Source organism: Phaethon aethereus (genome assembly GCF_964289735.1).
Source record: "Phaethon aethereus genome assembly, chromosome: W".
In the NCBI taxonomy this organism is placed as follows: Eukaryota; Metazoa; Chordata; class Aves; order Phaethontiformes; family Phaethontidae; genus Phaethon; species Phaethon aethereus.
Window position 1 is genome coordinate 41988711 of NC_138581.1, and position 20877 is coordinate 42009587.

General features: G+C 45.2%; 1 protein-coding gene across 1 annotated transcript in view; it reads left to right on the forward strand.

Moving 5' to 3' along the window:
* Positions 1–20877, forward strand: part of LOC309415110 (microtubule-associated protein 1B-like) — a gene marked incomplete at both ends in the record, with an annotated part of 113618 nt that overhangs the window by 13581 nt on the left and 79160 nt on the right. The window contains one exon of the mRNA XM_082012556.1: positions 6404–6505. Coding sequence (XP_081868682.1) covers positions 6404–6505 — 102 coding nt within the window. The remainder of the gene's footprint in view (positions 1–6403; positions 6506–20877) is intronic.

Below are 20877 nucleotides of genomic sequence, written 5' to 3' on the forward strand. Positions count from 1 at the left end.
AAGCCCTCTTTATCAAGTGACCCGGAAGAAGAACGATTTTAAATGGGGCCCTGAGCAACGACAAGCCTTCGAACAAATCAAACAGGAGATAGTTCATGCCGTAGCCCTCGGGCCAGTACAGGCAGGACAAGATGTTAAAAATGTGCTCTACACGGCAGCCGGGGAGAATGGCCCTACCTGGAGTCTCTGGCAGAAGGCACCAGGAGAGACTCGAGGTCGACCTCTAGGGTTTTGGAGTCGAGGATATAGGGGATCTGAGTCCCGCTATACTCCAACTGAAAAGGAGATATTGGCGGCATATGAAGGAGTTCGAGCTGCCTCAGAAGTGGTTGGTACTGAAGCACAGCTCCTCCTGGCACCCCGACTGCCGGTGCTGGACTGGATGTTCAAAGGGAGGGTCCCCTCTACACATCATGCGACTGATGCTACGTGGAGTAAGTGGGTCGCGCTTATTACACAGCGGGCTCGAATAGGAAATCTTAATCGCCCGGGAATCTTGGAAGTGATCATGGACTGGCCAGAAGGCAAAGATTTTGGAATATCACCGGAAGAGGAGGTGGCGCGTGCTGAAGAGGCTCCACCATATAATGAACTGCCAGAGAACGAAAGGCAATATGCCCTGTTTACTGATGGGTCCTGTCGTATTGTAGGCAAACATCGAAGGTGGAAAGCTGCTGTATGGAGCCCTATACGACGAGTTGCAGAAGTGGCTGAAGGACAAGGTGAATCAAGTCAGTTTGCGGAGGTGAAAGCCATCCAGCTGGCTTTAGATATTGCTGAACGAGAAAAATGGCCAGTACTCTATCTTTATACTGACTCATGGATGGTAGCAAATGCTCTATGGGGGTGGCTGCAGCAATGGAAGCAGAGCAACTGGCAACGCAGAGGCAAGCCCATCTGGGCTGCTGAATTGTGGCAAGATATTGCTGCCCGACTAGAGAATCTCGTCATAAAAGTACGTCACGTAGATGCTCACGTACCCAAGAGTCGGGCCACCGAAGAACATCAAAACAACCATCAGGTGGATCAGGCTGCTAAGATTGAAGTGGCTCAGGTGGATCTGGACTGGCAACATAAGGGTGAATTATTTATAGCTCGGTGGGCCCATGACACCTCAGGCCATCAGGGAAGAGATGCAACATATAGATGGGCTCGGGATCGAGGGGTGGACCTGACCATGGATGCTATTGCACAGGTTATCCATGAATGTGAAACGTGTGCTGCGATCAAACAAGCCAAGCGGTTAAAGCCTCTCTGGTATGAAGGACGATGGTTGAAATATAAATATGGGGAGGCCTGGCAGATTGACTATATCACACTTCCACAAACTCGCCAAGGCAAGCGCTATGTGCTTACCATGGTGGAAGCAACCACCGGATGGCTGGAAACATACCCTGTGCCCCATGCCACCGCCCGGAACACTATCCTGGGCCTTGAAAAGCAAGTCTTATGGCGACATGGCACCCCCGAAAGAATTGAGTCAGACAATGGGACTCATTTCCGAAACAACCTCATAGACACCTGGGCCAAAGAGCACGGCATTGAGTGGGTGTATCATATCCCCTATCATGCACCAGCTTCCGGAAAAATTGAACGATACAACGGACTGTTAAAGACTACACTGAGAGCAATGGGTGATGGGACATTCAAAAATTGGGATAAACATTTAGCCAAAGCCACCTGGTTAGTCAACACTAGGGGATCTACTAATAGAGCCGGCCCTGCCCAATCAAAACTTCTACGTACTGTAGAAGGGGATAAAGTCCCTGTGGTGCATGTGAGAAACATGCTGGGGAAGACAGTCTGGGTTACTCCTGCATTAGGAAAAGGCAAACCCATTCGTGGGATTGCCTTTGCCCAGGGACCTGGGTGCACTTGGTGGGTAATGCGGAAGGATGGGGAAGTCCGATGTGTACCTCAAGGAAACTTGATTTTGGGTGAAAACAGTCAATGATTTGAATTGTATTATGTTAATTGTTCAGTATGACATTACTACTATGGCTGCTATCTACCATATCAATGGTATTATAGTAAGAATCACCCAGACTGATGAAGAATGAGCTTCACTGAAACCAAGCAACGTGCAGCAGTGATGAAACCAGAACTGGCTTCAGCAGCTTGCGCCCAACAAATCCCTCGAGATCGACACCTTCGACCTGCAGATCATGGACATGGACCGTGCCAGATGACAATCCAACACCACATACCATCTCCCCTGCCCTGAGAGACTGCTATGATGGATGAAGCCCAGAGTCATGGACTGACTGAACTCCATAGACATTTTAAGTGATGGCCCATGGACTAAGAGAGTGATATCTGTGTGTATATATTAAAGGACAGGAAGAGTAATAATGAATAATTGGAATGTATTGAAAAGTATAGGACCTGGGCATGACGTAAATGGTATGGAATAAGGGGTGGATACTGTCCTGGTTTCAGCCAGGATAGAGCTGGTTTTCCTCACAGAAGCTAGTGTGAGACTGTGTTTTGGATTTGGGATGAGGAACTGTTGATAATGTGCTGATGTTTTGGGTTGTTGCTGAGCCGTCAAGGACAGTCCAGCTTCTTGTGCTGGCCTGCCAGCGAGCAGGCTGGGGGTGCACGGGGAGCTGGGAGGGGACACAGCCGGGACAGCTGACCCAGACTGGCCAAAGAGATATTCCCTACCATACGACGTCATGCCCAGTACATAAACTGGAGTTGGCCGGGGGGGCGGAAATCGCTGCTCGGGGACGGGCTGTCGATCACGGGGTGGTGAGCAATTTCTGTATTGGGCATCACTTGTTCTTATACATTCCTTTGTTGGTATTATCATTATTGTTCCCTTCTTTCTTTCTGTCCTATTAAACCGTGTTTATCTCAACCCACGAGGTTTTTCCTAATTCTCTCCCCCGTCCCGCTGTGGGAGGGAGAGTGAGCGAGCGGCTGCGTGGTGCTTAGCTGCCGGCTGGGGCTAAACCACGACACCCAGGAAGGCATTTCTCCCCTGTTGGGTTATTCCTCTTACCCAGGGATTGGACTAATGTACGGAGATCCTCTATAGAGGCGCCCCGCAAGATTTGTCGGGGTACACCCAAATCTATGGCTTTATGCCACAATTCACCCCGTTCTTTACTAGATTTAAATCTCTCTTTGAATTTAGGGTATTTGGGGTTTTGAATGTGGACTTGGCGTACTCGCCGAGCATGATCTGAGGACTTTGTACTGGACGAACCGACCCAGCCCATTCGGCGTCCGTACCTGTCTATGTCTTGTACAAATTCACTCCAGGTGGGTATGGGGGTGTGCCGATTTCGTCCACGACTGCGATTAGCCTTTATACTAGCAGCTTGTATGCGATCCTGGGTATTTGCTACAAACATCTTGAGACAATCAGGGAGGCCACGAATAAGAGAGGTTAATCGGGCTGGATCAATAGGGGCTAGCATCGGGGATTTCCTTAATTCATCTCTCTCATATATTGCCTGAATGCAGGCTGCTTTCTGTACTGCTGTGGCCAGATCGGAATAGCTGGTGGTTTTAATTTCCAGTGGTTCTCCTCTCTCCTGGGGATCTATGCCACCTGCCCAGTATGCAGCTCGTGCAGTTAAGGAGTAACTATGGTCTCCTGGCCTAACAGTTAAAAATACTCCTGGTCCCCAAAAGCCTCCTGCTTCTTCCTCACTTAACATAATTCGGTCTCCTCCTTCAAGAGAAACTCGCCACACATACTCGACTTCTGATTCTCCTGACCGCCTCGAGAATTTCTCTTGTATTTTTATCAGCTCTGCTGGTGACCACGGGATCGTTCGCACAGTAGTGCGGACTTCGTCATTGTCATCAACAACAGTCTCAGTTTTAACCAAAAGTCTCAAAGAAATCAATTGAGATTCAGAATCGGAGGTCTCTTCCTCCTCGTCATCATCACTATCAAACCTAATATCGCCATCCCAATTTTCAGGGTTTGTACTACGCATTAATCTACGAACCTGCCTAACTGGAGCAGAAGGTTGCATTTTATCTAACAGACGATTAACCCTTTCCAGCAATTGTTCTTTAATTTCTAGCATTTGTTTTAGATGATCGTTCTCACTTACAAGTTTATCAACTCTGATTCCCAGTTTTTTTCCTGTCTCCCTCTCAAAGGCTAATGATGACTTTAACACCTCATTTTCCGATTTTAAGGCAGTATATTCTGCATCGGAAACTAGTTTGGGAGCAGGAGTTTCTTTAGCTTCTTGCTGAGCACAAGACAAACAGGCTCCCAACACCGCACAAATCACATCTTTACCCTTTTTTGCTCCAGTCTTTTGCGCAGCCTGACACTGCTCAATACATTCTACCACTTTCTTTTCATCTTTCCAAAACTTTTGAGCCCACTCCTTCCCAGCCTGGGAAGGGGCACATTTGTGGTTTTGCAGCAATTTATCCATGGCAATCCTGTCCGTGACGCCAATTTTTTCTGTTGCGTTAAGAGGCAGAGCAATTTGGCAGAAACTAAACCCCCTTGCTTTCCAGTCGATCCTCAGATATCGGAGGGACTGGGGGCGGCTGAGCTTAGGTTCTGAGTGATGCCCAAAGTCAGCGTTAGTAGTCCGGTCGCGCCCAACACCTTTGTTGGACTATCACGGGTCCGGATGCACTACTAACATCACACTACCTGCTCAGCCGGACACCTCCTGAACTAACACGGCCGCACTCAGAGGTACGGTCGCGTTCAGGGACCACACACGGCTGAGTCAATCAATAGTGCAATTTATTGAACACACGGCTGAGTCAATCAATAGTGCGATTTATTGAAGCAACAGATATACAGGTTCTTTGGATTGCCGGTGATAAATTCACTACCTATAAAGCACGTGCAAATGCTAAAACTACGAGGGACACTACTTGGCTATAAACGCGTTAAAAGATGTAAAGTGACTCTATATAGAGATTTCTAAGTTTCCCGGGAAGGCACTTGGTATGACCAAGGGTTCAAATCTTACCCAACGGCGTCCCGATGGGGGGGAAGAGAGGCTCAGCCCGTCGACTGATCCCAGAAGTTGGAGTGGTACATGACGATGGTATCTTCCCTAACATCCAGCTCTTAAAACATTATTTTATAGTGGTTTACTTCGCAGGTGGAGCTTGAGTGACTCTAGTCATACATACCTTTATCAGGATTGGTGCAGAATTCTCTCGCTTCGCGTTTAAAGGTACAGACTAGGAAAAATTCAGTGCGCACACTCATTGAGGAGGGGTCGCACCTTGGGGGGGTGGTAGCTTTTGAGAGGGGTGTGCGTTTTAGTATTATAATGATATTATAATTAGCAAAGTTCACTCTAAGTACAGCACTTCATCAAAGTTGACAGGTCTTTGGCCCAGGACATTGTAAGCGCAGCTTATCAATGTACATCCTGTGTATCCCTAAACTCCCCTGTTCACAGAGTGTGGCTGCGATGTCTCCACTCCGCTCCACCCTCCATGTAATCTCTCCCAGAGTCAGCACACCAGGCGCCCCTGATGTTGCCAACATCCAAGGCTGTTCAGGGAGTCTCCATGGCACAGACCCGTTGTACATGAGTGCTACGTTCCACCTGGTTTCAAGGCTGTTCTTAGAGGGTAAATTTCCAAAGTACCCCTCAGCAATTACTCCACGCACGTGTCTCACTTTCTAAGTAGCTGGGGGGAAAAATGGTAGGGAATAGAGATGTTATGTTTATTTTTTAAAAGAAAAAAGATCAAGCGTAGCATTTTAAAATCTCAGCACTACAATTTTGGTATTTCATAAATAAAAGATTACTTACATTTTAATTTAAAATATGGAATGCCTCAAAGCTTTTGAATGAATAAGTCAGCAATTTAATACTTTGTATTTAAATATTAATTTGCAACATGCTAGGTGATGCTGTCTCTTTTTTTTTTTCTCGAGGGTGCAAATACAATGGTCTTGCAATAGGGCTGATGTATCCCCTGAATGATTCACTCTTTTCAGTTTTATAAATCAGTTTATTGGTATTTTAAAGTCAATTCTGGGTCATCAATAACTTCTTGTAATGTGGCTGCTAGGATGTGGGAACCAGCATTCCTAAAGCTGGGACCTTAAAGGATTGTTACCTTTTGGAAAGGCAGATTCAAGACGTGGTTTAGGGAACATGGTGGCGCTGGATTGATGGTTGGACTTGATGATCTTGAAGGTCCTTTCCAACCTTAGTGATTCTGTGATTCTGTGATTTCCTCTTGCTTGTGACTGATGCCTGTGCAGAGTGCTGCTTCTGAGCACTCAGCACTTTGCAAAGGATAGCTGCGTGGCTTGAAAGGAAGAGGCTGGTTTTGGAATTTAGAAATATGCAAATAGCAGGAATGTAAATGGAGAAATAATCAATTAAAACATCCAGTGCTCATATATCAAGCTAGATGTGTTTTGCATTTTGAATTTTAGGAATCCGATCATGGGACACAAACTTGATTGAATGCAACTTGGATCAAGAACTGAAACTTTTTGTGTCTCGTCATTCAGCTCGATTCTCTCCTGAAATTCGAGGTGAGTTTTTGGAAGTGTTTGACAAAGTTTTGTTTTGTGTGGGTTTTTTTTATATTAATAAATATACACAGGTATTCGATGGTCCACTTTCATTTGTGATTTTTTACAATGAATACTTTTTTTTTTCTTTTAAAATGTGGCTTGAAAATTATAATTTGTTTTAACTTTCTGAGAACAGGAAATGTCTGAAACTTTAATCAGTCTTTTAGGTTAGCTTCATGTATCTCATCGTGATTACTTTGGCAGTAGATGTTAGTTTTAGGGTCCCATTAAAATTAAGTGAAACTCACTTTTTGACTGAACAGTTTGTTCATGTAGCACCAATCCAGTAGTCCTGGAGACTGAAGCTGTTTCTCACTGTGGTAGGTAGAGCACATACAGAAAATAACCTGAAAGGTTAGGTCTACAGTTTGATAGAGCCAGAAATGGTGTCACAGCTGTTGTATGAGTGTGGCTCAAGCCCCATCTTTGTTCCCAAAAGGCTTGGACTTTTATCTTTCCTGGTATGAAAAAACTGAGGGGTGGAGGGTCTACCTTGACTCACAGGAACTTTCTTTGGTCTGTATAAAGAAATTAGAATTTTACAGGGCTCATGAGACTAAATCTTCTCTTCTGCTGCCTTTTTAAGCCTGTCCTTCCTTTAGAGGATTCATAAAGTAAATAAAAAACCCAACATTTTTGTGAAGTGTAAAATGTTATTTTATTCTAAGTGCATGGGAATCAAGTGTTTGGTAAGTTTTCCAACATCTCATTACTTTAACACAAATGCTGAGTGAGTATGTGTGAAACTAATCTTGGTTTTCGTATAAAAAGCTTTCTTCAAGGAGTATAGGTTGCTTTCATTGGTGAAATTATTGTGGCCATGTGCACATTGACTTGTACAACCTAGTATCGATGAATGTTATAAATTCTGGCTTCAGTAACATCTCTTAAGTATGGTGAAAAGGGCTATGAAATGTATCGTACTATTGCATCACATTCCTAAAGTCAGTCGCTATACACTGTTGTCAAAGAGAACCTGATGTCTTGCTAGCATGACATCACTGACCTGATGGTCTTGAATAATGTACCAAAATGTCTTATGTTACTAATTCTTCCTCTTGCAGCATAGATTACAGCAGATTTTGCCATATCTCTCCATATCTATAGAGAGTAAAACATTGCCAGATTTAAGAAAAAAATATACCTCTCTGATTCTTCCCTTGGTTTGAAAAACAACAGAACCAATACAAGAATACTCAGTGTGAAGATTTAGTGTCAAGGCATATAGTTCCTGAATTACATAGAAGTAAACTCAGGCCTAGAATACATATCTTTCGTTTCAATTTAAATGTCATGAAGCCAGTTCAACTTCTCAGTGACATCAGTTGCCTTGTTTTACAGAGAGGGTATTCTGATAAGTGAAATTAGCAGAATTTATCTTTAAGGAATGCAATATACAGTGCACCTCATTTTTAACATGCATGTGTTTTAAAATAAAACTTCAGGGAAAAAAAAAGATCTTGTGCTTCTTGTTTAGCAAAAATATTCCAGTGTGTCTAGGTTTTTTTTTGCTGTCTTGTTTAGATGATACCTCTTGATAGCATTGCATGAATTAAAATAAAGCAAATACTCTGCTTTCATATGATAAATGAAATAAGATTGTACACCTCTTTTTTTCAACAGAACAATTATAGAATCCTCTAGGAATTTTTCTCTAGGAATTGTATTTTTGGTTGTTTTTTTCTTGTTTGTCTAGACTTGCCTATTTAGTCTGTCATTGTGTTAAATTGCAGCTTAATTGCATGTGACTGGAATTCATCAACATCTCTATGACAAGCAGTGATGAATGTGTTTTTCAGCACTGTTCAATCTTTAAACAATAAGCTGCCAAAATCTATATTGAAAGAGAAATTTTATTTCTCAAATTTTGTGGAGAAGCCTGCTGACACCTTCAGAATCCCACTGCACAGATCAGAGGACAATATTTTAGTCTCTCTAGTCTGTTTGTGGTTCTCTGATGTTGAATCTACATGAGGCTCCTTTGAGTCTTCTCTACTGTTTGATAGGAAGGAGGGTTTTTTCTTGCCATTTGTTAATAAAATTTCAGAATGTTTGATTTATAGATCTATACTTGTGTTGCCTTCCTAGAGAAAGCTGTTTTGGAATTAGCATTGCTACTTGTCACAGGGGAGAAGTATTAAGTGCCTTGTGACTTGCATAAAGGGATCTTCACAGGTTGCCCAGAGAGGTTGTAGCTGGAAACATTCAAGGTCAGGTTGGACGGGGCTCTGAGCAACCTGATCTAGTTGCAGATGTCCCTGCTCACTGCAGGGGGGTTGGACTAGATGGCCTTAAAAGGTCCCTTCCAATGCCAACCATTCTATGATTCTATGATTTCTGTTCAACAAATGTTGAATTTTGAGTGTTTAACCAGGGTAACTGGCAACATTTATACTAAAGAGGATTGTAAGTACATATTCTCTTATGGTCCCAAACTCAGAAATTCTCTGGAATTTGGGTAACTAGGTGACCTCTTGTCCAAGGAAAATATTCATCCAAGATGATGGGGTAGTCTATGGGATTTAATTCAATAGCCTTTTTTTCAATCTTTTGAGACTGAACTTTTTGTGTGACTCAAACGTAGGGACAGTTTACACTTGAGGAAGAGTAGGGTCATTTAGTATGTCTGCACAGCTCTTACTATAGTGAGGTCTGAATATTATCTGAAGACTTTTTGATTATAATGTTTATTATGGTAATTGCAGTGCCAATTCAGTACATGCTTGTATGCTTCTCAAAGCAGCTTGAGTATACATGCAGCAGCAATGTAAAGGGTAGGAGACTTTCTCCAAAAGGAAGCTTTGAGGAAACAGGGCCAACCCTGTCCCCATGCCATATGCCTGCACTGTCGAAGGAGAGACATGCAAGAGAATGTCTGTCAAAGGATTTGTGTGTTTTCACTTGAGGTCTAATCCTTCTCCATGTGTAGTGAATAGCAATGTACATATTGATATTGCAGGGAACATGACCGGATCCCAACACTCTTTTTGTGCTCTTATCAAGGGAATGGATTGTCACAGTGGTATTTGTGCATCATATATTCAGCTGCTGGGCAATTTATGGATGATTTATGATTCCCTGAAAAATAGGATTCAGAATGGAAATGCCAGCAGATCTTTTCTGATACCTTGTAAAGCAGCTGAGTTAGCAGACTCCTTAATAGTAACAAATCTTGCAGAGATGTTGTTGTCAGGTGCTGGTGAAAAATGAGTAACAGAGCTTATTGCCAAGATAACAGGCAACATGACTTAAAATGGGTATTCCAGTGCTTGCCTCTGTTTTCTCTGTCATGTACTGATAACTTCCATTTTATGCTAACTTCACAAGGACAAAAAATTCAAACAATAAGTTGTAACGTGTACGTGCTGGAAAAGGAACTGTGTATCTGGAAGTGAGGCAGAGCAAGGGGAGAGTCTTGGAAAGAGCTCTGTTGAAATTGCAGCTGTTGCTACCAATCTTAATTAAAAAAAAAGTTTCAGCTGCATAAAGCTAAATATCCTGCTTCACAAAAGACAGAGTAAAAGGATTTTGTGTGTGGATGAAGCCATTGAAGGCCCTTCTGCAAGACTTCCACACCTGCTGTTTTGTCCCTCAGCTTCCACCTGGGGACACTTGACTGTTTCATTGGTGTGTATTCAAGTACTTGTATAGATTAAAATCTGTTTTATTTCAATAGCTGTGCAGTAGCTACTCACCCCAAATCTTCTAGGTAATACTGCTCAAGCAATGCACTGTGGCTATGTTGTATTTTGTCCTGTTGTTATGAAGAACATGTATCTGTGGAAGGCACATTTCCTATCTGAGCAGTACCAGAAGGTCTCCTGTTGCCCATAAGTCAGGGGTCGGTGACTGCACTGGCTTAAGTGAGTCCTTCTTCACCTGTGCTCAAGAATTTATTTTCACCAGCCTGCATGTGGCCAGGGAGGACCTTGGCAGAGTGCAAGATGTGTTTGGTGTCCCCTTGGTAGCTGCTTGCCTCAGCAGCAGCAGTGGGCTTGCCTCCTTTGGGCTTCCTAGAGAAGGCTGTCGTTCTTTGAAACTATCATTATCCCAAAAAGCCTTAATAGGTTTATTTCTGAAAATTACCATTTCAAAAGTTACAATTAAGGTTTGTTAGTGTCTGGGAATTTTGGTCATCAATACCCATAATTCCATAGTTTGCCAAAATGGTGTGTAGTCCTATTGCTTTTGTCAAAGCGGATCTACATCCAGTTAATATCATGCATAAAGGGCATGGTTTTAGTGCTATTTTACTGAAAATTACAGTTAATCAAAATTTGTCAAGTAAGAGAACGTAGGTACTTGAGCAAAACTTATCACTTACAATGAAAGACACAAAAAAAGAGCTAAGAAGTCAAGGTCAGATTGCTCAACCAGTATCTGAGCACCATCACTAAGAGCCTAGGAATTAATTCAGCTTAAAAACTCAAGTAGTCCGATATGTACATTTATGGGCAACCATAAATATTATTCTGCAGCTATTAGAGACTATGATAGCTGGAATAGCTATTGAGTGGAGTCATTTATCAGCAGTCCTGGCTAACCAGGGAGGTCCCAGACGACTGGAGACTTGCCAATGTGATGCCCATCTACAAGAAGTGCTGGAAGGAGGATCCCAGGAACTACAGGCCTGTCAGCCTGACCTCCGTACCAGGGAAGATCATGGAGAGGTTCATCCTGAGGGTGCTCACAGGGCATGTGCAGGACAACCAAGGGATCAGGCCCAGACAGCACGGGTTCATGGAAGGCAGGTCCTGCTTGACCAACCTGATCTCCTTCTATGACAACTGGATGAGGGAAAGGCTGTGGATGTTGTCTCCCTGGACTTTAGTAAAGCCTTTGACAGCGTCTCCCACAGCATTCTCCTGGAGAAACTGGCAGCTCGTGGCTTGGACAGGTGTACCTTCACTGGGTAAAGAACTGGCTGGATGGCCAAGCCCAGAGAGTTGTGGTGAACGGAGTTAAATCCAGTCGGCGGCCGGTCACAAGCGGTGTTCCCCAGGGCTCGGTTCTGGGGCCGGTCTTGTTTAATATCTTTATTGATGATCTGGATGAGGGGATCGAGTGCTCCCTCAGTAAGTTTGCAGATGACACCAAGCTGGGTGGGAATGTTGATCTGCTGGAGGGTAGGAGGGCTCTGCAGAGGGATCTGGGCAGGCTGGATCAATGGGCAGAGGTCAGCTGTATGAGGTTTAATAAGGCCAAGTGCTGGGTCCTGCACTTTGGCCACAACAACCCCATGCAACGCTACAGGCTTGGGCAGGAGTAGCTGGAGAGCAGCCTGGCGGAAAGGGACCTGGGGGTGCTGGTTGACAGCCGGCTGAACATGAGCTGGCAGTGTGCCCAGGTGGCCAAGAAGGCCAGCAGCATCCTGGTCTGTATCAGCAATAGTGTGGCCAGCAGGAGTAGGGAAGTGATTGTGCCCCTGTACTCGGCACTGGTGAGGCCGCACCTTGAGTACTGTGTTCACTTTTGGGCCCCTCACTACAAGAAGGACGTTGAGTTCTTGGAGCGTGTCCAGAGAAGAGCAATGAAGCTGGTGAAGGGTCTAGAGAACAAGAATTCTATGAGGAGCGGCTGAGGGAACTAGGGTGGTTTAGTCTGGAGAAAAGGATGCTGAGGGGAGACCTTATCGCTCTCTACAACTACCTGAAAGGAGGTTGTAGTGAGGTGGGTGTTGGTCTCTTTTCCCGGGTAACAAGAGACAGGATAAGAGAAAACAGCCTCAAGTTGCGCCAGGGGAGGTTTAGATTGGATATTAGGAAAAATTTCCTCACGGCAAGGATTGTTAAGCATTGGAACAGACTGCCCAGGGAAGTGGTTGAGTCCCTGGAGGTATTTAAAAGATGTGTGTACGGGGTGCTTAGGGGCATGGTTTAGTGGTGGACTTGGTAGTGTTAGGTTAATGGTTGGGCTCAATGATCTTAAGGCTCTTTTCTGACCGAAATGATTCTGTGATTGTATGATTCTATGATTTTAGCTCATTATATGTTGAGAGAGGTTAATTTTAGTTGGCTACTAGACTTTTTTTATATCTTAAAGTATTTCTGTCTTGGCAGAAAGAAAATGGAGACAGAATAGGACTTGAATAAGGAATTGAGCTGACAGATGCTTCTGCGGCTGTGGTTGGTGTCCCTGCAGGGCATTGCTGCGAGTGGTGCAAGGTTACAGTGGTGGTTCAGCAGCACCAAGGCAGGGGAGCATGTGTGTCCTTGCAAGGACAATTGGCAGGGCAGCACATGTGGCACTCTTATCTACTTGCGAGCTTTTTTTTTTGGGGGGGGGATGCTAGGATTTTTGGTGGCCTATACATTTGGATACATGAATTGTCAAAGCTGTACTTTCTTATTACTAATCAAAATTACAGAGATGTGATAATAAATGACTTTTTTTTTCCAGCTAATGAATTGTTGCACTTCTGTGACAATCATTCCGGCACTGGCTTCCATTTCTGCTTTTTTAGGAATGATCTCAAAGAAAATTAGCATGAATTTACGTTACTGCCAAAACACCAGTACCTGCTGCTGCGAAGCTGTTAGCGTGAATCAGCAAAATGACTCAGAGGTTATTTTTAAATGTCTTGTATCACAAGTACATACAATGAGTTCAGTTTTCTTAGAATAGTCCATATTTTATGGGAACAGGTTTTTGACCTGTGTGAGGCAGTTATCAGAGGCATGGGATTAAGTTAGTGGTGAGTAACAGTAGAATTTTAACTCCATTATGAAATTTGAATCCCCATTCTTCTTTATTTGAAGGATAACACAGCATACCTAATTGTATATCAATGAGGGTTATTTTTTAAGGGCTATTTTACAAATATTTCACAGAATCACAGAATCACTAAGGTTGGAAAGGACCTTCAAGATCATCGAGTCCAACCATTAACTCAACGCCACCATGTCCCCTAAACCATGTCCTGAAGCGCCACATCCACACGTTTTTTGAACACTTCCAGAGATGGCGACTCCACCACCTCCCTGGGCAGCCTGTTCCAATGCCTGACCACCCTCTCAGTGAAGAAATTTTTCCTAATATCCAATCTAAACCTCCCCTGGCGCAACTTGAGGCTATTTCCTCTCGTCCTATCGCTGGTTACTTGGGAGAAGAGACCAGCGCCCTCGTCGCCACAACCCCCTTTCAGGTAGTTGTAGAGAGCGATAAGGTCTCCCCTCAGCCTCCTCTTCTCCAGACTAAACAACCCCAGTTCCCTCAGCCGCTCCTCAGAAGACTTGTGCTCCAGATCCCTCACCAGCCTTGTTGCCCTTCTCTGAACATGCTCCAGCACCTCAGCATCCTTGTCGTAGTGAGGGGCCCAAAAGTGAACACAGTATTCAAGGTGCGGCCTCACCAGTGCCGAGTACAGGGGCACAATCACTTCCCTACTCCTGCTGGCCACACTATTTCTGATACAGGCCAGGATGCTGTTGGCCTTCTTGGCCACCTGGGCACACTGCTGGCTCATATTCAGCCGGCTGTCAACCAGCACCCCCAGGTCCTTTTCCGCCAGGCAGCTCTCCAGCCACTCCTCCCCAAGCCTGTAGCGTTGCATGGGGTTGTTGTGACCCAAGTGCAGGACCCGGCACTTGGCCTTATTAAACCTCATACAGTTGACCTCTGCCCATTGATCCAGCATGTCCAGATCCCTATGCAGAGCCCCCCTACCCTCCAGCAGATCAACACTCCCACCCAACTTGGCGTCATCTGCAAACTTACTGAGGGAGCACTCGATCCCCTCATCCAGATCATCTATAAAGATATTGAACAAGGCCGGCCCCAGAACCGAGCCCTGGGGAACACCGCTTGTGACCGGCCGCCAGCCGGATTTAACGCCATTCACCACAACTCTCTGGGCTCGGCCGTCCAGCCAGTTCTTTACCCAGCGAAGAGTAAACCCGTCCAAGCCATGAGCAGCCAGTTTCTCCAGGAGAATGCTGTGGGAGACGCTGTCAAAGGCTTTACTAAAGTCCAGGGAGACAACATCCACAGTCTTTCCCTCATCCACTAGGCGGGTCACCCGATCATAGAAGGAGATCAGGTTGGTCAAGCAGGACCTGCCTTTCATGAACCCATGCTGGCTGGGCCTGAGCCCTTGGTTGTCCTGCAGGTGCCCTGTGAGCACTCTCAAGACGAACCGCTCCATGATCTTCCCTGGTACGGAGGTCAGGCTGACAGCCCTGTAGTTCCTGGGATCCCCCTTCCAGCACTTCTTGTAGATGGGCATCATACTGACAAGTCTCCAGTCTTCTGGGACCTCCCCTGTTAACCAGGACTGCTGATAAATGATGGAGAGTGGCTCGGCAAGCTCCTCCGCCAGCTCTCTCAGTACTCTTGGGTGGATCCCATCAGGCCCCATAGACTTGTGGGTGTCCACGTGGCTTAACAGGTCCTTGACTGCTTCCTCCTGGATTATGGGTGGGTTATTGTGCTCTCCATCCCCATCTTCCAGCTCAGGGGGCTGAATACCCTGTGGATACCTGGAGTGGCTATTAAAGACTGAGGCAAAGAAGGCATTAAGTACCTCAGCCTTGTCCTCATCCTTGGAGACAATGTTCCCCGCCATATCCAGTAGGGGATGGAGATTCTCCTTGCCTCTCTTTTTGTTGTTAATATATTTGTAGAAGCACTTCTTGTTATCCTTTACAACTCTGGCCAGACTGAGCTCTAGCTGGGCTTTTGCCTTTCTAATTTTGTCCCTGCTTGACCTAACGAGATCCTTGTACTCTTCGTGAGTTGCCTGCCCCTTCTTGCAGAGGTGATAAACTCTCCTCTTTTCCCTGAATCCCAGCAAAATCTCCCTGTTCAGCCAGGCCGGTCGCCTTCCCCGCCAGCTCTTCTTATGGCACATGGGGACCGCCTGCTCCTGCGCCTTTAAGATTTCCTTCCTGAAGACTGTCCAGCCTTCCTGGACCCCTTTGTCCTTCAGGACTGTCTCCCAAGGGACTCTCTCAACCAGTGACCTGAACAGGCCAAAGTCTGCCCTCCGGAAGTCCATGGTAGCAGTTTTGCTGACCCCTCTCCTTACTTCCCTCACAACTGAGAATTCTATCATGTCATGGTCACTAAGCCCAAGACGGCCTCCGACCACCACATCTCCCACCAGTCCTTCTCTATTTGTAAACAGCAGGTCCAGCAAGGCACCTCCCCTGGTGGGCTCACTCACCAGCTGTGTCAGGAAGTTATCCTCCACACACTCCAGGAACCTCCTAGACTGTTTCCTCTCTGCCGTGTTATACTTCCAGCAGATGTCCGGTAGGTTGAAGTCCCCTACAAGAACAAGGGCCAGCGAATGTGAGACTTCTGCCAGTCGCTTACAGAATGTCTCATCCGTCTCTTCGTCCTGGTTGGGTGGTCTGTAACAGACTCCCAGCAAGATATCTGCCTCATTGTCCTTCCCCCTCATCCTTACCCACAAGCACTCTACTTGGTCTTCACAATCATTGATTTCTATGCAATCAAAACACTCCCTAACATACAGGGCCACCCCACCGCCTCTCCTTCCTTGCCTATCCCTTCGGAAGAGCTTATAGCCATCCATTGCAGCACTCCAGTCATAAGAGTCATCCCACCATGTTTCTGTGATGGCAACTACATCATAGCTGCCCTGCTGCACAATGGCTTCCAGCTCCTCCTGTTTGGTGCCCATGCTGCGTGCATTGGTGTAGATGCACCTGAGTTGGGCTATCGATTTCAACTTATTATACTTCTTAATTTGTCCCTTACAAGACTCCTCAGTCTTTCTTTGCTAACATTTTCTCGATGTTGGATGTCTGAAACTGAAGATGTAAACAATATTTTATTTTGACCCTTGCCTAGTATCATTTACAGGTGACCTACCTCTCATCTCTTCCATCATGAATTTATAATAAATGTGTAACTAGAACATAATTGCCATTTTTTTCATCTAGTTTCTGGTTTTCATGGGCAACATTTTTCTCAGATGTCTGTTTTTCTTTCTAAGTTTTATCTTTTTTAATTTTCTGAACTTTTTGTTACTTTCTGGTAGTGTTTATCAATGACTTGAGAGAAATATTAAATGTTTGTAATTGGACTTTATCATGAGAAAAGACTTGATCCAAAGGCCACTGAAATAACTGGACTGGGCTTTGGATAAAGCCTTAAAATTGGAGGAAATATTATCTAGCATTTTTAAGGTAGAACAAGGACCAAATTTTCACATAAAGAGGGGGAAAGGGAAAAATTTAACTTCTATTTCTTGCCAGATAAAAATCATGCTTTATTCACAGTGATTTGCCTGCCATTGTATTCAGTAATAGGACCAGACCCAGCCTTTGCTGGAAAGAAGAGTTTAGATGCTCCTTGTCTCTAGACTGAGTGCAATGGGGAGCATGTGTTCGTCCCTGTTGACAAATGTAGCATGAGAGATGCCACTGTAACTGCTGCCATCAGCCTCACAACAGCATGGGATATTGGATATTAGGAAAAATTTCTTCATCGAGAGGGTGGTCAGTCATTGGAACAGGCTGCCCAGGGAGGTGGTGGAGTCGCCATCTCTGGAAGTGTTCAAAAAACGTGTGGATGTGGCGCTTCAGGACATGGTTTAGGGGGCATGGTGGCGCTGGATTAATGGTTGGACTTGATGATCTTGAAGGTCCTTTCCAACCTAGTGATTCTGTGATTCTGTGAAATGTAAGGACATGACTTTTCTGGTTCCTGGCTGTTCTACTGGTTGGAATTAGTCTGTTTATGATTCAAAACCAGTTGCTGATACAAGACAAAATTAAGTTAAAATTATATAAAAATAATAACTAAGCATTGTATTCAGAAATGAATTTGTGTGAATTTCAGTATTATTTTGATGTTGCAACTTTATGCACTTTGGTACTTGAGAGCTTGTCTATAATGGTGAGATGAGTCATGCTCCTGTGTCCCTATGTTCCTGTCTGCTGCATAGTTGTATGTGGGAGATTCTGCCTATCAGAACTGTGGGAAGCTTAGGGTTTTATTTAAAAAACAAACCAACCCACAAAAAAAAAACCCTAAACAAAAAAAACCCTCCAAGGAGGTAAACCAAGTTCTTAGTGGTATAATCTTGGGCTGTGTAATCTCTGAGTTACTCTAATGAGCTATGGAGACTTTCACCTGGAAGTCAGCTCCCCCTTGCCAAGCTAGGCAGCCTTTGGAAGCTGTCACAATTTTATGGCAGTTCTGTAGCTCTTCTGGTGAAAAGACTGATCCCAGCTTCAGCTCCCATGTCTTGAGTAATAAATAAGCTTTTCTAAGTCATTTAAGTTCTTTGTGGTGGATTGACCCTGGCCAAGCACCTGCACAGCTGCTCGCATCCCCCCCCCCGAGAGACTAGAAAGAGCAAAAGCAAGAAAACTCATGGGTCAAGAGCTCAGATTCTAAAAGGTCTTTAGACTTGGAAGATTTAAATATTTTTCAATACTAATTAGGTTTTTGTACATTTAACATTTCCTAACAACTTTGTAAGTTTTAATCTTTCTGTCCACTTTTTCAATAATTGCATTACAGAATGCCATTCTTCTTATATTTCAATCTACTATATATATAAAAGCTTGAAATGGTCTTTTGTTTGTTTTTTATTGTGCCCTACAATGTGAATTGCTGGATCAAATGAAAATCAAACCACCTTTCAACAGAACACATGGAAGACACATAAGTCACCAAAAAGAAATCCAAATGGAGATGTTGTATTATTTAAGTGACTCTTTAGGAGTAAGGATAGGATCCTTTGATCACAGCACTGTCTCAAGTGCATAGTTTGGCTGCACTGATTGTATTCCTGAAGAGTCCCTAGTGGGAATAGTTGCTCTGCACCTAACAACCCTCTTAAACCTATTAAAGCCTGTAATTACAACAGGAATTAGTTGTGGATGCCCCATCCCTGGAAGTGTTCAAGGCCAGGCTGGATGGGGCTTTGAGCAACCTGGTCTAGTGGAAGGTGTCCCTGCCCATGGCAGGGGGGTTGGAACTAGATGATCTTTAAGGTCCCTTCCAACCCAAACCATTCTATGATTCTCTGATAATTACAATTTGTAAGGGATTATCATGTGGAAGGAGATTTTGCTGACATTCTCATTTCATGTTGAGCAGGAGGATCTGTTTCTATTAATCTGTTAAGAGGAACTGTTGCCTTGCTACAGTGGGGGAAACTCACTGAATGGGCTGTGCTAATGGGTGTGGGTACTCCACAACCATTTATTGACAGTAATCACAGGAAAGAGGACATGCAAAGCATTCCAATTTCCTTAAACAGTATAGACTTCAGTCCATTGAACAGTATAATACAATCATGCTTCAGAGCCGTACTTAGCAAAAAAGGTGTAATTTTGACCTCTGGATTGTCTTATGGCCTGTGCGTTCCCTCTGTAATTAAAATAGTTTAAACTAAAAGCAAATTCCAGGCCAAGGAAACAGTTTCTTGCAGAGAATCTGGAAGAAACTTGGATATTTACTTTGTTTTACAGTTGTCTACTTTTTTTAGTTTCCACAGCATGTTACAGATTTGCAGAGCTGATGTCAGCTGAGGGGAACTGCTCCGGAGCGGGCCTGACACGCAGCAGAGCAGCACATCCTAGTGTACAGGGGGTTTCCTGAGGCAGGGAAACGCCAGGGCAGCAGAGAGACCCGGCAGGAGCTGGCAGCTCTCCTGGGAGACGCTGACAAAGCCTGGGCGTTGCCAGAGCAATGGTGGCCCACCCCCACACCTGTAAAAAGAAGCCTGGGGAACGCTAGAGACCAGAGTGGGCGAACAGAGCATGGTGTGTCAGACAGGGCGTGGTGCAGTAGTTTGCACGGTAGTTTGCGCGGAAGGGCACGCAGGAAGGGTGCGCAAGAAGCGCGTAGTTCCCCTACGAGCTCAAGAGGTGAGTTCAGTTGGTGGTCATCACCCTCTCAGGAGGAGCTTAGCTATGGTAGCCACCCAGCAGAAAGCCCTGTCCTCTGCACTTGCCAGAATGGGTGTGGCAACCCAGACAGAGCTCCCACAGAAACATACAGCCACCCAGGTCTCAGGCTGCAGAGAGTGCCAGAGCCTCTCACTGGTAACCGATGGAACCATGCTCTGCTCTCCCTGAGACAGAAACAGGAACAGCCACCAGAAAAAACCCAAGATCAAGGGGGTCCTGTATCCTCCCCCTGCCAGGCTGAAGGCAGCTTAAAGGAAAGGAGTAAATGGAGGCAAGTCCATGCTCGGGGTGGCAGGCGAACCCCCTCCTTGCCCACCTTGCCTCCCCAAGTGCCTCTATACAACAGGTATGAGGCTCCAGATGTGGAAGGTGAATCCATGGATGATGTGGGCAACAGTCCAGCTACACCAGAGGTGTTGCCAAGGTCAGAAAGGCAGAAAGGCCTCCACCCCACATCACGACCACCCCCCATGAGGAAGATGACAGGTTATAGTTGTAGGTGACCAGGACAGGGATGCAAAGAATAAGAAGGGCTTCTACAGGTGTGTCAGCCAGAAAAGGAAGGTCAAAGAAAGCGTACCCCCCTTGATGAGCAAGACTGGCAAACTGGTAACAAGGGATGAGAAGGCTGAGGTACTCAATGACGTCTATGCCTCAGTCTTCACTGGCAGTGTCTCTTCCCACACCTCTCGAGCAGATAGACTGCAACACGGGAACTGGAGGAGCAAAGTCCCTCCCACTGTAAGAGAAGATGAGGTTTGAGACCACCTGTCCTGGTTTCAGCCAGAATAGAGTTGGTTTTCTTCACATAAGCTAGTGTGAGGCTGTGTTTTGGATTTGGGATGAGAAAATGTTGATAACGTTTGGACAGCTGACCCAGGCTGGCCAAAGAGATATTTCCTACCATACAACGTCATGCCCAGTACATAAACTGGAGTTAGCCGGAGGGCGGGAATCGCTGCTCGGGGATGGGCTGTCGATCGCCGGGTGGTGAGCAATTACTGTATTGGGCATCACTTGTTCTTGTACATTCCTTTGTTGGTATTATTATTGTTGTTATCATTGTTGTTTCCTTCTCTCTTGCTGTCCTGTTAAACTTTTTATCTCAACCCATGAGTTTTTTCCTCAATTCTCTCCCCCGTCCCACTGGGGGAGGGGGAGTGAGCGAGCGGCTGCGTGCTGCTTAGTTGCCGGCTGGGGCTAAACCGCGACAGTCCTTTTTGGCGCCCAACGTGGGGCATAAGGCTTGAGATAATAATGGTTGCAGGTCATGATATCAGTTTATTTGATTTGCATCACGCTCTCGTCTTTGCCGTACATGTTAAGGATCGGTGTTGGTTTCTGCAGGCTGCTGTACTCTGCAATGATTAGTAATGTCTCGCCTGTGAGATTTGTTTTTAGGACACTGACCTTGAGCTTAATGTGGTATCTGAGCTC